At 38.5% G+C, this 16,840-nt stretch overlaps 3 protein-coding genes across 4 annotated transcripts; all 3 read left to right on the forward strand.

The window, feature by feature from the left end:
- Window positions 1-4,984: 4,984 nt before the first annotated feature.
- Window positions 4,985-6,410, forward strand: LOC120778153. Of its 2 annotated transcripts, none has more exons than XM_040109877.1 (5): window positions 4,985-5,206; window positions 5,268-5,346; window positions 5,415-5,554; window positions 5,610-5,885; window positions 6,142-6,410. In XM_040109877.1, exons 2-5 carry the CDS (start codon window positions 5,318-5,320, stop codon window positions 6,273-6,275), a joined length of 579 nt encoding a protein of 192 aa, XP_039965811.1. In that variant the 5' UTR covers window positions 4,985-5,206; window positions 5,268-5,317; the 3' UTR covers window positions 6,276-6,410. The 2 variants fall into 2 exon arrangements, with proteins under 2 accessions (XP_039965811.1, XP_039965812.1); XM_040109878.1 differs by having other exon boundaries at window positions 5,271-5,346.
- A 2,262-nt stretch (window positions 6,411-8,672) lies between these two features.
- On the forward strand, window positions 8,673-10,291 carry LOC120777763. The gene is made up of 3 exons (XM_040109267.1): window positions 8,673-8,781; window positions 8,855-9,346; window positions 10,018-10,291. The coding sequence occupies exons 1-3, from the start codon at window positions 8,748-8,750 to the stop codon at window positions 10,074-10,076; spliced, it is 585 nt and encodes a 194-aa protein (XP_039965201.1). The 5' UTR covers window positions 8,673-8,747; the 3' UTR covers window positions 10,077-10,291.
- A 4,032-nt stretch (window positions 10,292-14,323) lies between these two features.
- Window positions 14,324-15,469, forward strand: LOC120779038 (uncharacterized histidine-rich protein DDB_G0274557-like). Its single transcript, XM_040111161.1, has 2 exons — window positions 14,324-14,447; window positions 14,814-15,469. Exons 1-2 carry the CDS (start codon window positions 14,414-14,416, stop codon window positions 15,374-15,376), a joined length of 597 nt encoding a protein of 198 aa, XP_039967095.1. The 5' UTR covers window positions 14,324-14,413; the 3' UTR covers window positions 15,377-15,469.
- The last annotated feature ends 1,371 nt before the right edge of the window (window positions 15,470-16,840 follow it).

A 16,840-nucleotide genomic window follows, 5' to 3' on the forward strand; every position in this document is an offset into this window, starting at 1 on the left:
CGATATTTGAATTTAAGCAAGTGAAATTTAGTAAACGCAAGTCATTGGCGTCCAACAGTGCAGGCAAGTCAAAGAGGCAGGCTTTTCGCCGCGCCCAGCAAGCCAAAAGAGCTGTCTGAGACGGCACGCGCGAGAAGGTTCCAAGCGCCGACTGATATTTTAATGTTTGAAATTAGAAAAAAAAGTAATCTAAATTAATTTAATTAAATTACAGCTAAGCTGAAGTATTGTAAATTAATAAGAATGCAAATAATTCGTAGAAGAGAAAAGCCAGTCGGGAAACCATTTATAAAATGCGTACGGAGCGGATTGTTGTGTGTTAAATTGTGACGAAACCACAAGAGCCGTGCGCCACTTTTCACGTCACGACATACAAGTAGATGTGTAGATGTGTACAGTTGCAGAATGCAAAAATATTAAAAATTCGACATTTTTAAATCAACTCAATGAAATCAAAATTGAATGCAATAAATAATTTTAAATAAAAAACAAAAAAAATGCCAATGAAATTTAACGAAATTCAAGGCATTAAATAAAATATAAAAATAGTAAAAATTATACAGCGAAAAACGTGAAACAATTGCTACACACAAAGGCAGTAGCTGATAAGGTGGCTGATAAAAATCATATTCTAAACACAATTATTTCGGCGCAAAGCGCAAACCTTCCAACTAATAATAAAAAATAAATAAATTGAAAATTAAAAAACTAAATGTAAATATTATTGTAGAGCGTAGACTTTTTCAGTTAAACGCAATTTTTTTTCATGGAAAATTGTTGCTCTGCAACGCAGAGTTGCAATGCAGCAAAGCATTTAATTTTAAGTTTATTGAAACGAAAAGAAAAAAACATTGCAAATGCCGCTTACAATCCGCCCTTAAACGAAATACAATCTTCTGCGTTTTAGCATTTTCATTTCCAATTCAATCTTAAAACAACTCAGACACTCACATCAGCGCATAAACGCCGTAAGCGTTGGAAACTAAAAACAAAAAAAAATATTAGCAAAATTTTTTAAAAATATCACAAACCGGGGAGCAAACTGACTTATAGATTATATAAATATCTAGTATGTAGTATATGCAGTCGTAGATTGCAGACAGTTGTGTGCATAAAAATATTAACTACTTATTATTATTGTTGTTGTCGAATATTGAAAAACAAAATAAATTCACGAGATAAACTAGAAATGTATAAATTAAAGCAAAATACAAAATAGATATACGGAACACCTTAAATCTATATACATACATACCGAAATCAATATATTTAATTATATAAAGAAAAGCATGCAGCAATTGAAACGCATAAGTAATCGCCAGATCTCCGATGTCCGCTCGGAGTTTCAACCGAAAAACATTCAAATTCTAGTGAAGTGAAAAATAAATTAAATAAAGACTCGAAAATTGAAAAACTATATATAATATATATATAAATATAAATATGAATGTGCTTATATTATTTGTTTTCATTCATATATTTCTAAATGTAAGTATTAGTTCACAAAGGGGAACTTCGTTTATTTCTAAAAATTGTTATATAGGGTTTGTCCGGAAAGTAATAGGACTGAGACAATTAAAAAAAAACCATTGAACCAATCTTTACAATTCTTTAAAAACTTTCAAAATAGGCTCCTTCTGTGTCGATGCAGCGCTGCCTGCGCGATTTCCAAGCATTGAAGGCGTCACGGAAGGCGTTCTACGGAATAGCCTTGAGAGCCGTGTTGCATGCTGCTTGAATTCCCTCTGTCGTCTCAAAACAAAAAGAAGATTGCCTCCTTGTCTCGGGATAATACTCAAAGATTCATGACTCGTATCCTGTGATAACGTTATTCAAAAATTGGGGGTCACTTTCACACATGTTCAAATTTTCTTGGCACTCGCCGCAATTTCTGGTCGTCAGTGAGCGCTTTCGGGACCATCTTCGTGCACCCTTTGCGCATGTTTTAAGTGCTTCGTCACATAGTTATGAACCACAGATTTTGATAAATTTAACATCTGGGCAATTAAACGAATACTTAATGAACGGTCTAAGTTCAAAACTTTGCACACACGAGTCACTTTGTCGGTGTTTGTCGAAGTCACAAGTCTCCCAGCACGGTTTTCATCAGCGACCTCTCCCCAGCCCTCCAAAAAGGCCTGGTGTCACCGAAACACACCATTACTTGCTAAAGTAACGTCTGGGTAAGCCTATTTGATCATATCAAACGTCTCTGTCGCAGATTTACCGACTTTCACACAGAATTTAATCGCGTACCTCAGCTGTAAAGAACGCTGTATTTTCGGCTTGCACCTGTCACAAAAACACTTCGCGCGAAAATGTTTGTCCTGACTCTCCAGGTGCTCGGAGACAACTCACTCGCCGCCCGTTCGTTAGCTAGGAACGCCCTCTACCGAATCCAGTCAGTCCGCACACGCTCCGAAGTACAGTTGCGGCGGCAGAAAATCAGTCCTATTACTTTCTGGACAAACCCTGTAAAACAACGGTATGGAGACCAATAATGTGCTAAAGGTTACTACGATGTCGTTATTGATACTTGAGTTCTCTAGAATAATGTTGAAATGCGGTCATACTGTTATATTTACAACGAAAAGTCGTTAAAACTACTCATGGATGGAAGTGCCACCGGAGGGGCTTCGAGAGGGCTGTACAGCCTACTTGGACATTTTGGATGAACACCACCTTATATGGGCGCTGAAATTATTCAAAATTCTCAAGTCCCCGGGGCCAGAAGATGTTATACCGGCCCACCGGCAGCGGATGGTCAAGGTGACGTGCACCCGGCTGGCCTCTGTCTACGCGAACTGTGCGAGATTAGGCCATGATTTGAAGGCCAGGAGGGTGGTCAAGTTGACGTTTATACCTAAGCCCATAATGAGCTCTCACGTCGGGCCAGTGATTTTAAGCTCATTTTTTTGTTTGTGTTGAAACGATGGAGAGATTCATGGATCTGTACATTAGGAGCAGAAACCCGAGGGGTAAGCAAGCCTTTATTAAAGTCATATCAGCGACACTGTTTTGCACGATGTGTCATGGCGATAGGGAGCCCTTATGCACAAGGAATTTGCTGCAGTTACCTTTTTTGAAATCGAGGGCGCCTTCAACAATGTGTGACCGGACGCAGTGGTTAAAGCCCTTGAAATATTTGGGGTGGAATCGAACCTCAAGCACCTGGTTCACAGTCTTCTCTGGTTATGGCGGGGTGGGGATGCAAAAATATCTCGTAAAGTTAACAGGTTTACGCCGCATGATGGGGTGCTTTCCCTACTACTTTGGATCTTGGTAGTCAGCGACCTAATTGAAGTACTCGAGAAGCGAGGCTATCGTATGATAGCCAAACATTGAGGAAAAAGTGGGGAAAACATCGGTTGCCTAATATTGCTGGACAGGAGCTATTCGTTGTTCATATATCGAAGATATGTGGTTTGGGAGAAGTCGCTGCAGAAGAGGCGCAGTGAGCTTTTTCTCGGGTTGGTAAAGAAGTGTCTACCTTCACTATAAATAGCATCGGGATATTTCAGACTTGTTTGTGTATCTGGTCATAAAGACAATCAAACTCTTTGGACACAGAATAAAATGCACATTATATTATCTCGTGAAATGTATTATTTTTCAAATAGATTCCATTAGATTCAATGTAACATTTGGAACTATCAACCAGCGCATGCATAGATTTTTTATATTATTTATAACAATCTTCTACAGCACCTCGTTTACGACGCTTGAAAGGCTGTAATATCAAAGTAAAATGCTTCTTTTAATTTTATAAAAGAGATAAAAGATAAAAGTGGTAGATGAAAGAAATCCGTTTTTTCATCAAAACTCTTTTTATACCTTCAACAGCGTATATTAAGTTTGCCACGTATTATATAACAGCCAGATGTATATAATGTATAATACTTATAAGAGCATGGCGAGCCTAGTCGATTTTGCCATGTCCGTCTGTCTGTATATACGCAAATTGGTCACTCACTTTTTGAAATACTACTATTTTTATCAAAAATATTTTTTTAGTAGCATTATTCGGGAAAACTTTAAATATTTCACAACACACTCGTTCTCATTAAAATAAACAACTCGAATAAGTGTGATCTACCATTTATAATAATTATAATTATTGTAAGTACCTGTAAAATTCTTTTCCCGCCAGATAACGGTAAATTAATTCATTGGAAGTGGTTACTTCGATATCCAAAGTGTTAGTCCAATGAGTTATGTCGCACGAATTTTTTACTTTTTTCAATTCTGTTGTAATTTATAAATCTTACATATAATACTTACGAGTATAAGATCAGCATGATATAATGTATAATACTTATAAGAGCATGGCGAGCCTAGTCGATTTTGCCATGTTCGTTTGTCTGTATATACGCGAATCGGGCACTCACTTTTTGAAATATCGATCGGAAATTTTGCACACCTCATTTTCTCTCCAAGAAGTTGCACATTGGTCGAAACCACTGATATCGAACCACTATAGCATATATGTATGTACATAGCTGCCATATAAACTGAACGACCGGAATTAAGTGCTTGCATGGAAAACGAGATATCTCCACAAAATTTGGCATGGGTTATTGGCAAAGTTCAAAAGGCAATCTCCGAAGAAATTGTTCAGATTGGGTCACTATAGCATAAAGCTGCAATACAAACTTAATAGTCGAAATCAACTTCTTGTAAAGCATCAGTGAACGTTTTTTTTTGTTTGGCTTTTATTTAATGCATGTGAAACTAAACGCGCACAGACTCTTTTACCTAAATTCTGAGTTATAATTCTCCAAATAGTGTTTTTACACGCATTTGATCCCTCAGGGATTGGTTCATTGATTGGATCGTGCACTAATTCGTTTGAAGACTTATGTGATTTCTTAGTGGAATAAAGAAACTTTTACTTTTAAGACTAGGTTTTCTCAGTCTGGCATTTCACAACGAAAATTTTCTTTTATTTAAAATTTTGAATTTTTCGGAACGATTGTTTAAAAATATCGTGTTTTTATTATCAAAAGAGCAATTTTATCTATAAGCAATTCCGTGGGTCAAATATTCTGTCAAATTTGTGGTGCTTTTTCATACGTAGACCCTTACTACAAATTGTTGCTTTTTAAAATTTGTTGTTTTGGTTGCATGAAACATAATAAAATCGCCTAAAATATTTGCACCTAAGGCAACCAAAATAAATAAAACGCTGCCGTGGGCAACAAACGAGGTAAAAGCAATAAACCATTGACGTAACTGTTTATTTACTATACGCTTGTCGTTTCATTTAGCAGCGAGAGTGAACCATAACGGCAACGTAGTTTTGGGAATATATTTTCTAATGGATCCCGCTAAGCAACTAGGAATTGGGTGAGTAATTAAAAGTCGAAATTTCGAAAAACTAAAGTGCTACTAAATATGCACACACAATTCGATAGGAAAGAGCAGGCGAGAATAGAGCATTTGGCGCGTCGCAATTTCGAGAAGAAATGGTCTCAACTTGGTGATGCAAAGTTGAACAGGTTCTACAATCAAAACGAGGTCAATCAACAGCTGCGCGATATACTGAAAAACAAAGGTTTGTAAATTGCTGGTCATAAAGAAATTATGTTGATTTTGTTCTCTCAATCTAGAGCTCTGCTCTTACAAATATACGGGCAATGGAGACTCATATTTCGTCTCACCGGACATGTACAATTCATTGCTAGCGAAATGTCGTTGCGGTCGGAAGCGCAGTGAAACACACATTTTAAAATGCCTACAAAAGGCGGAAAGTCCAAATAGTCAGCGTGCAACGTCAGCCGATCTCAGTAATTCAGCGCAGCCTCAGAGTTCCGAAAATGCATGCCAACCAACGGCGAACAGAAGCAAGAGTGCGGTCAACACCTCTTTTCCAAGAACCTCAAATTGTTCGTATACCTTGGTTAGGGAGATGCTTCGTTTGCCGCTTTTCAAAACATTCAAAATTCCAATTTCTCGTATAAGCAGATTACATAAAAAATATTTATTTTTATTTTAAGAGGCTTCACTTCAAGTTTATCCGTTCAACGTCATTTAATAGTTATGCATTGATTATATATTTGAAAAGTTGCAAATAGCGTTCACCCTAATATGCCAATAATTCTGACATAGTTATTTAATGAATCACTTTTTCATTTGCTGCAGCGTTAATTGGTTGGCAAAAACGTCCTTCCAGCTACAAACAATGGGAGAACTCAATGAAACACATATCACCGATTGCTACTATGCCTCAACCACGACTGACTGCCACTTCATATAATATTCTTCACATTGCCTAAAAACTTAATTTTTAAATTTTTGAAAAAAAAATTATTTTTATAATATTAACCATCTCTTTAGATATGTAGGTGCAACTTTCCACATAATTCTCTTTTCGTTAGTGGGAAAATCGCTCGCCTCAGCTCTTCAGTTGAATAAAAATTTATTTTTAATAAACAGTTTTGCATTTTATTTAAGCGGTTTATCAACTTGCAAGTAAGCATCTTCGATTTTTGTCTGACAAATGTATGTCTATAATGGTCTCGTGAAATTCAGAGAAAATTTCCGCATCGGCTCTGAAAACATGCCGTCAACGCGTTTAAAGGTCCTATCTTGAATGTGAATGATGTGATGAAGTGTTTTCATCCAACCGAACAACATAACCTAGTCAGCGCAGCCGCTGTCTCTTGATTCACAGGACTATGCCAATATCACCTTATATCTCGTACAGCTCATCGTTCTATCGACTGAGGTATTCGACGTCGCTAATCTACAAAGGAACATAAATCTTCCTCAAAACCTTTATCTCAAACACTCGCAACGCCAACTCATCAGATTATGTCGTTGTTCATGGCACCACACCATATAGCTGGACGGGAATGATGAGCCGTTCCCACGACTGTCGGGTCTATGTAACCGAAACGGACCCGGATTTTTATCCGGCCAAGGACTATCAACTCGACAGACTTCTCCCGCTACAATAATAATAACAACGGGAGTGATGAGCGACTTGTAGAGTTTGGTCTTTGTTTTTGTCGAGACAGTACTTAACGTCTCAATTGCCTCCTCAGGCTAACATGTTGGGGTTAATGCTGGTTCCAAGATAGACGAAATTATCTATGAATTCTATGTTATGACTGTCAACAGTGACGTGAGAGCCGATTCGGGAACGCGATGACTGTTTGTTTGATGAAAAGAGACATTTCATCTTACCGTCGTTCACAACCAGACCGATATGCTTCGCTTCCTTATCCAATCTGGAAAAAACAGAATTAACGATGCGGCTGTTGAAGCCATTGATATATATAGAATAGTGTACCTTCTTTATTTATCTCTGCAGTATTATTTCCTCCAGCAATAGATTGAAGAAGTCACACGGGACGGAGTCGCCTTGTCTGAAACTTGGCTTGGCATCGAACGGCTTCGAGAGGTCCTTCCCGATTCTGATGGAGCTTTGGATGTTACACAGCATTAGTTTTGCAGGGATGCCAAATTCAGCTTCTTTTCGTGCCGTCGAAAGCGCTTTAAAATCAACAGTCGATGTACTTTTTACTGGTATTTTCCAATATTTGGCACATGGGGAATTGTAGTCAACAGTGATATGGTCCCAGCAATTTGTTGACTCTGGGTTTCAGTCTTTTGCATAAGACCTTACATACGAGATGAAGGAGCCCTATTCAACGGTAATTGAGACAGATTTTAGGCACACTTAGATTCCAAGGGTCGGACGTACTTTCAGCCGACCACATCCTGCAAAGAAGCTGATGCATACAACTTGTCAGTTCTTCGCCGCCGTACTTGAATAGCTCAGTCGGTATTCCATCGGAAACTGCCGCTTCTTGTTTTCAGGGCGGGTAATTACTATTCGAACGCCTTCATTGTCGGGCAATGGAACATCTATTTCATTGTTATTGGACTGTGGAATCTCTAGATGTTACACTTTCACAGCCATTCAGCAGACTAGAGAAGTGTTCTTTCAATAAATTCAGTGTGTTCTGCGGATTAACCACTAGACCAACTCTTTGGTCCTACAGAGGAGCTGCGTTAGCTCAAGCTGTAAATTTTATTTTGTTATCATCCATTCTAACCTATTCACTTTATTTTCAATCAGTCCAATAAGAAATATTATCAATATCTGCAACTCGCTAGTCATTACGGCAGTTCCTTGTCTTTGTAAAGAAAAAAAAAGAGAAATGTCTTGATATTTACGATTTCCTGAGGCTTCCATAAAGTCTTCAAAATGAAAATCTGACAGATAGATTCAGCCGCTTCAGACGAGAAACAATTAATTTATATATGTATACCTTACTATGAGATTTATATGAAATGTATATGAGATCTAATTGCTGCCTCTAATAAACTGAATTTTTACTACCAGCACCATTAAAATCGTAATAACCTTTACATTTATTAAGCTTTATACACATACATACATATGTATAAGCTATGATTGCTGAGTCAAGTTCAAGTTGAGATACTGAGATGAGTTACTGCGGGGTTAACTTGAGCGGCAGTGGGCTTTTTCATGCGGATTCACAAGTTAGTACGACTCTGATGCAAGCTTAAAAGAGAGCACGGCATATCCACTTGTTTCAAGTTTGCTCGGCAGTTAAATCTCGCTCGAGTGTCTTTTCAGGTTGCTCTTTCAACTCGCCGAGCAAAATGTTACTTATACACAGTGGAGCACTGAGCCGCAAAGCAGTCGGGCAAGGCATATGAACGTGTGAAGATTTGGAGACAACCTGGAATTATTATAATTGAGCTAAAACAAAATGTTGTTTACAAATAGTTGTTGCCGTTACGCAGGTTTGTGCTGAATCATGAAATAAACCAAGTATTTAGTTATTCATTTGTGAAATCTGCCCTTATTGTCATGCAGTGGTGTTAATGTTAACCGTCCCAGCGTATGGCGATCCCACCGAGCAGCGCAGAGTGGCAGCCACCAGCAAACAACGTGCGAGACGTCAAATTTTTTCTAACTTCGGTGGCGACAATCCTTTCTTCACACCAGCGGACTTTAATTTTGGACCGAACCCTTTTCCGCGCCCACAATGGGGACGCCCCGGTCCGGGCGAACCGCTGATTTTTAGCAATGATAGGAGAGAAACACCAACCAGCACAACAACTACTACACCATCACCATCTAACGGTCAACAAGCAAACAATGCTGCGCCAAACGTCGTTTTCATAAACAACCAACCCATTGTTGCAACCATAGCACCGTTTACGGCGCCGACGACGGCTTCGCCCCAATTCTTGAATTGTTTTGGCAGCTGCCCCACCACCTCCGAGTACAACCCGGTGTGTGCGAGCAATCAGCAGCAATATCAGAATCCGCAGAAGTTCGACTGTGCGCGACAGTGCGGTGCAGGTGAGTCACTCTCCGCGATCTATGCACGTATGCGTGTACGCCTAAATTACGCACTTTGTGCAATGCATTTGTATGTGTAATTATATTTAAATAAGTGAACAAGATCTTCTTCACTGTAATTAATCTGCATATACGTATCGATGCACACACATACGTACACGAGTACATGCAAATAAGCACATCTCATCAACCGAACCTGTTGTGCGAACCTGCTGCTGCCTTACCTTGCGCATTCTTGTATGTTGTCATTGAGATTGTACTTTAAGCCACACCATCACTTCGCACGCTGCACTTTCGCACGAAGGCCTTCAAGCCACGCATGGGTTCAAATCACGTCCGTTGTTTTCTATGTATTTTGTTTATGTGTTGAGCGCGTGATTACCGCGTGTTGTCTCAGGGATTCCAAGCCAATCAAAGCATTATTTGAAGCACTAATGTACCTTTTTGCCAATGGGGACCCAACTAAGACAGGCAGCGCTATGGAAATGGATAAAAAATCGGGGGCGACTGATAACTTGTAGAACGCTTGACTTGGCATACAGCGCTAAGGTGGAACAGAAGCTCAGAACAGTTTACCACCAATCAAATCACCAAATCATTATTTGACTCATACAAATATACAGCTAACTTACCAATAATGCCAATCTCAAAATTACTTTTAATCTCTGCAGATATCCAAATTGTGCGGCGCGGCGCCTGCGAAGGTCTCTTTCCAATGCAACGTGGGTAACTTCAGCATTACAGATTCATTGGTATATTAGTATATCTATTTATATGATATATTTCTATGCTACTTTGGGAGCTACCGAACTGATTTGCCGTACAATTTCTCTCTCTAACTGTTTACAGAGTGATAGCTATTTAGTTTATAATAATTTGTTTAAATATTCAGCGTTCTTGTTATATTCGTCAACATTCAATAAATATGGTGATACTCGTTTTTTATATTTTTTGTGTTAAAAATTAAACTTCTATTTGAATTTTTAGTGAAATCTTTTCATAATTAAACTGGTTTGTTATGCACGAATATTTGGTAAAAAGCTTGAGAATATAAAAAGAGACACTGGTAAAGGTGTGCGCATACATGCTATGGAAATCTTCTCAGAAAGGTTGGGATAGTTTTTGAGACCATTATTTGTTTTCAATTTGAATTTATTTACGGATTGAGGAGTAAAAATAAATCTAAAGGAGTGGAAGCGTAACAAATAGAACCTGAAAATATATAATTATGCCATACAAATTGCCGATAGCTGAAAAAGAACTTCATTAAATAAAATATTTTACTTAAAAATTATCGGAGAGCAGTCATGGACGATAATAAGTCATCTCTAAAATTAAAAATACCATTTGGAATCAACTTTGGCTTGGGTATCGGTTAAAACCATGGGATCTTTCTAGAAACTACGTTAATTCAAATTTAGATTAGGTTAGGTTGGTCCGGTAGCTTAATGAGCCACGCATAGACCACTTTTGGTCCTTTGAGCCACCAGATGGAGTTCCGTTACGTAGTCAATGAAGAGTAGTTAATCTCACTAACAATACCTCTTTCAACGTCTCATACCGCGGAGCCACCAAATGATTAAAGCGTAGCCTTTCCAATGCAGAACAAATTAACAAACAATGGATCATTGTTTTCTCGACATTTCTTGCAGTCTTCTTCAAGTATCAACCCCATTCTGCAGACGTGTGCCGCCAGACTGTGATCAGTGAGTATTCCGATCATGTTCCTACAGCCCAATCTATCGAGTGCCATTAGGAACTTTGTATAGTTATATATTTTCGACACATGATTTTTACGGTTTTATAACCAGGCAAATCGTTCAATGGTGTTTTGACTTTCTTTGCCATGTCGTAAGGCAAAGTACGGTTTTTCCGATGTTGGTCACGTACGCCACTCTTGGTTGTCCCGTCCAATATCTCTTTGCCCTCGCCGATTTGTGTCCTAGCACCCAGTAGAAGTGAAGTCGCTAGGTTCTGCCGACACTCTCCACTGCTACCCTGCTTTCCGAAACACTTCTGGCCGTTATTTCGAATTTAACTGTATGTTAATATTTCTTGAATGAAGAAAACTATGCATGTATCTAGGAATCGTATATCATATCTTCAAATTGAGTTGCTAAAATTCAATATTTTGCAGTACCATTTTGTTGGAAATGGAGATCGTCATCAAATTCCGGGGAAAAACGTCGATAAACGTGAGTTTTTCCAAGAACTGGAATTCGCGTAATAATCTTGAACAATTTCCAAGCATTCTAACAAAGTGAAACGTGACATGCTGAAATGGAAAACCTTATTGAGCCCACTGACAAAGTTTAACACAAATCGTAAACAAACATGGCGCTTGAGGCTCTCAAAATCACATCCTTATTGGTAGGCGCTGTACGTAAATATTTACATATACGAGTGTGTATACAAATGAAGTCAAACGGAAGGGCGAATATTACAAGTATAATATTCATCTATGAAAAGTGGAACCGTTTGACTTGTGTGACAGATGAAAAAGTTACAGCTACTTCAATGAAAGAAAAAGTGTCAATTGTTCCATTTTTACAAAAAGCAAAGCGCCTCTCTTACTGAATAATATTCCGTAGCACACTTTAGTTTCTGGGTTTCCTTGCTGCAACTGCTCGTTTTATAATAGTACATAGATTTTCTTTCGATTCCGAAAAGTGTGTTTCGGGTCGTTGTCGTGTTGAAATATCCACAACAAAAGCAAATTGCCAGAATAATCTTCAAACATGTTTTTCTATAAAGTTTCTTTGTATTTTTGGGCCGTGAACTCTCCATCAATCTTGACTATTGGGATCACTCTGAGCATAACTGGTGTTCTAAAAATGATATACTACATAAAAAAATATTGTCGAAAATAAAAATGGAAATGACTTTAAAAGTAACTAGCGAAGTAAAACAGTCTCAAACCTGCTTCACAGTTTTTTTCGTGTATCCGGGATCCAAATGTGAGTTAGCTGGATATCATTTCCAAAAACGATAAACTTAGATTCGTCGCTCCAAACTTCCAGTTTCCAAAAGTTGTGGTCACGGCGGCATTACTTTTTAGCGAATATAATACCTTGCACAATGTTTTTTTAGAAATTTGATTTTCGTCTTGCAATTCGTCCATGGAAGTTATTTTCGACCAAGCACCTTCTCCCAGTTTTAAAGCACAATTTTTATTTAACGAACTGAACTATAAAACTATCTAATTCTTCTTTGGAGTATGGAGCCATGAGTAGAAGTATACGTAAGTGAGGAAACTTCTATGAGCGCCATTCAGTTGGGAGTGCGAGAAACGATTCTTTTACATACGGCTCAAGCAACTCACGACATCCGGTCTTAGACCAAGTATCCTCTGGGTAACCAAAAAAAAACATCCGTTTGAAGGAGAGCTAAAGTTAGAAGTTTAATCATCCCTCCCCAGGGTTGTGTGCTGGGTTGAGACCTACTACGTGAAAAAAACATCCCCTATGAAAAGGCTATAACCGCGTAAGCTGTGTCTACACCAATAAAGAAGATTAATTATCTGTCCATGTGAAATTCTAATGGCACGCAATCCTTACCATCTGATTATATACAATTTAATATACAATTTTTATTCTCTTATGGGGTTATTTTTAGCACAAACGTCAAGAGATAGATTTCATCAGCATTGGAACTACCCATGATTTCTTTGTTTTTCTTGACTGTTGTATTTTTTCGATATGAGTATGCAAACAACTGGCCTCACTATCTTATTCGGAGGACATATACTAATTCATAGTATTAAGAACTTATGTCCGTAATAAAGGCAATTTTTAAACAAATACAATTTTATAGTTACTTGGATTATAGAAACGTTCGTTATGTAATGGCAAGCTTAAATACTTAAATTTGTTTTCGTCCACCAAAAGCAAAATCACCGAGTCTTATCGCACATGCATCCTCAAATATGGGCGTACATATACTCATAGGAGTTGAATTTATTAGGAAAGCCCTAATAATCGCCTGGGGAATTATTATAAAATAAACAATAATAATTCCATCGCGTACAAATATTGGAAGAGATAAGAGATTAATGACAAAATCTAAGAGCATACATAAACAATTTGCGAAATACGAAAGCGTACACGCTGAGCAAACAAAAAATTATTAACAGTTAAAAATAAAAAAAATATATTTCCAATATTCGCTTCATTCTACAACTTCTGCTGGCTTGTAAAGAAAAGGTCACCAAGCCTTGTGACTTTTTAGAATTTTCTAAATTGAAAAAAAGCAAAATTAAAGACCAAAATTGCATTTTCACTCACTTCTTAGATTAATTTATTATTATTCCTGAAGAAGAGATTTCACCACAACTTAAAAATATAACAAGATAAATAAATAGAAATACATACATACATATGTACATAAGTAATTAAGTAAATAAGTGTGCTAAGATGTGCCTAAGATGTGCCGATGACAAAGTAATAGATAAGGAACTGACATGTATTACCCTGATGGAAAGCTTTAAGGGCAAATCGCCCGCTACTTTTTCCATATTCTTTCACACATGAGTCAAGAAGGAGTCTGTAAACCCACTCTTCTGATTTTCAGTAAACAGATCTTCACAAAGCGCTGAATAGTGTTAACCATGAACTGTGAGGACTTCCCAAAAATCCAACGGCGGAACAGCTGGCATTGATTGCAGTAGCCTTTTGGTTCAAGCAGGGATGATGTGACAGCTTTCACATTGGACGACTGCCTGATGGCTCGTTCCTTAATCATAGTTGTAACCAGCAAGCTCGGGATTTAAATGTACGCACAAACACACAAAAGCCGTTACTCGTGGACTAATGTAAATTGCGTTTTTCATGCTTTTCCGAAAGTATTTGAATGCTGACAACTTGGAAGCTTGAAAATTGATGATCGTGATCCCAAAATATTAGATTTCCCTATCGGGTAGTTGCTTATCTATGAATTTAGACATTCGCGTATGTCCGTAATCTAAAAATTATAATTAAAAAAGCGCTGCTTAGAGCACAAATGTTTTAGTAGTTATCAGCATACCGCACACATTGGCTGCGAGTTGCTTCCTTAAAAAGGTTATTCAAGATGAAGATTCCAAACGAATTTAAAATTCTAGTGGGTACGTATTATAAACTATATATGTATATATACATCCTTGTATTCTGTATTAGGGGAATTTTGAAAATGCCTCGCATTTGTGTAACAGTACCAATCGTAGCCTGATTTCCATGCAGGGGTGCCGAAAACAAGTTAGAGCATTCCTACTTTCTTACTTTGGAAAATCTTCGACTCAGGCAAAATTCTCTCGCTTCCGAGGCTAACTGGTGTTCTAAAATAAAAAAAACGGAAATGACTCTAAAAGTGTTTAAGAATATTCATTCATTTAAAAATTAAATATTAGCAGTAAGCCTCAGTAGTGTTCTCACAGTGTAAACCCAATTGGTTTCAACGATTTATAACGATATCACCTTTTTATTCATTGCAGCATTTTTCTGCGTTTGTTTGATTTACCACATAGACGGTCTGCCACGGCATCATCACAATTCCACGGCGTGGAACAATAGCGGACGGCATAATGCAACACATCACCGACCCAGTCATATGATTGGTTACCAAAATCACACCAATCCAAATAACTGGCAACCATATCACCGACCCAATCAGACGATTGATCATCAAAATCACACCAATCCTAATAACTGGTATCCACATCACCGCCCCGGAAGACCATGGCAAAATAATCATCATTCACATCGAAGAAATTGGACGCAAAATATCCCCATCAGCCTGCCACAGGTGAATAATGGATCCAATTCATATCCCACTTGGCATGCCGGCCTTCCTGGTAGTACTCTGGTAGCTGGAACCCATATCGAAAATACATTACCTCTATCCAATTATGCTGGCAATCGAGGTATTGGGTTCAACTTAGGTCCACAACTAACACCGTTAGCTGGTAGTGCCTCTGGACATAAAAATACAGTAAATGGCGGTTGGAATTTCCCTAATGGGCAACTAAATGGAACTTATAGGGCACATCCTTACTGAAAACTATTTGCTTGAAATAATTTACTTTAAAATAATTTCCAGTTGAGATACATACGTTCCTAACAATAAAAAATTAATACTGTATTACTAGCACTCAATTTTGTTATTTGCGGTTTCCAACTTGCAGTCTTCTGTAGCGCTCAACCAAACAGTCCTGTTCCAGAGTCAAACTAACATAATGGCAACTACAATCCAGTTGCCTTACGCAGTTGGTGTGTTCATAGACAAATTTCAAACTATTGGACTCGCGACATAATACCTCAATCTATACTTAATTAGATCCCACAAGTTTTGTATACTTACTGAAGCCAAGCTATATGTCGGTTGTTGTTGTTGTAACGGTTACCTAATCCATGTTAGGATGGTAAGGATTAGATAAGTTGTCATCGAGATCATCTAATGGTAGGCTCAGGAAACATTCTGCTTCGACGAGGTTGTAACACTGGGAGAGGGGTGTCTGCAGTGTAGGGTTAGCTGGGCATGCAAAGAATTGGTTAGTGTCATGCGGGGACTCGTTACACGCTGGACATATGGCTGTTTGATATGTCAAGACCGATTCTGGATAAGTAAGAGTTTAATCTGCTACAGTATCCAGAACGAAGTTGCGCAAGGATCACTCTCGATTCTCGCGGCAACTCGAAATCTTCATCTGCAATGGGTGGTGGTTTGACTCCAAGTACGCCATTCACTGAGAGGGAGTTGGTGAAGGTGTTAATGGCTCAACTGTGAATGGCGGTCAGTGCATGTCTCCAGTTTTTTGCGTCCGAAATCTTGTCGGTGTAGTTGAGAAAGAACCTCTTGATGCTCCTAGAAGGCCATACCGCTATAACCAGGTGGCTGCAGGGATGATTTCAAGGAAAGCACCTTTAGGAAGAACTCCGCGATTTTTACAGCAGCGCTGAAGCGAACGGTAACAGCTAAGAACACTCTACGGAATTGACGTTCGCCAACGATAACTTCCTTAGAAATGTGTAAAGCGGTGAAGGTGCTCTCGGTAAATTCTGTGAAGCCGATCTAGTTGGCTTTATTAAAGTTAACGAAGGTGCAGTTGTCAAAAGAAATAAACTCGGGAGGTTTCTCGATCGAGATAATTATGAGCATGGATCCCCAGGTTATGCTATTTATCAGACCACCACTAAGAATGATAAAATCGGGCGAGCTATTACAGTTGCTCATAATTCTGGTGGAGGCTTCATCATTCATTTTGCAGAATGTCGAATCGTATATTCCTTTCTATCCCCCAGCGATCATCTGACAGGCAAGAAAGCCAAAGGTCGTGATTTAGGTTAAGGTCGGCATTCACCACGAAGTAGAGCACCTATGTTCGGGCAACATGTAACTGGAGGGTTGTATATGTGAAAGCTCGAGCTCGACATCGCATGACCGGATAGCTGTACCCTGACATTGTAGGGTACTATCTCTGCGGCCGATGTCGCTATCGATAAGACGACGTTGCAGTGTGCA

This window comes from Bactrocera tryoni, chromosome 5 (assembly GCF_016617805.1).
Source record: "Bactrocera tryoni isolate S06 chromosome 5, CSIRO_BtryS06_freeze2, whole genome shotgun sequence".
NCBI classification, from domain to species: Eukaryota; Metazoa; Arthropoda; class Insecta; order Diptera; family Tephritidae; genus Bactrocera; species Bactrocera tryoni.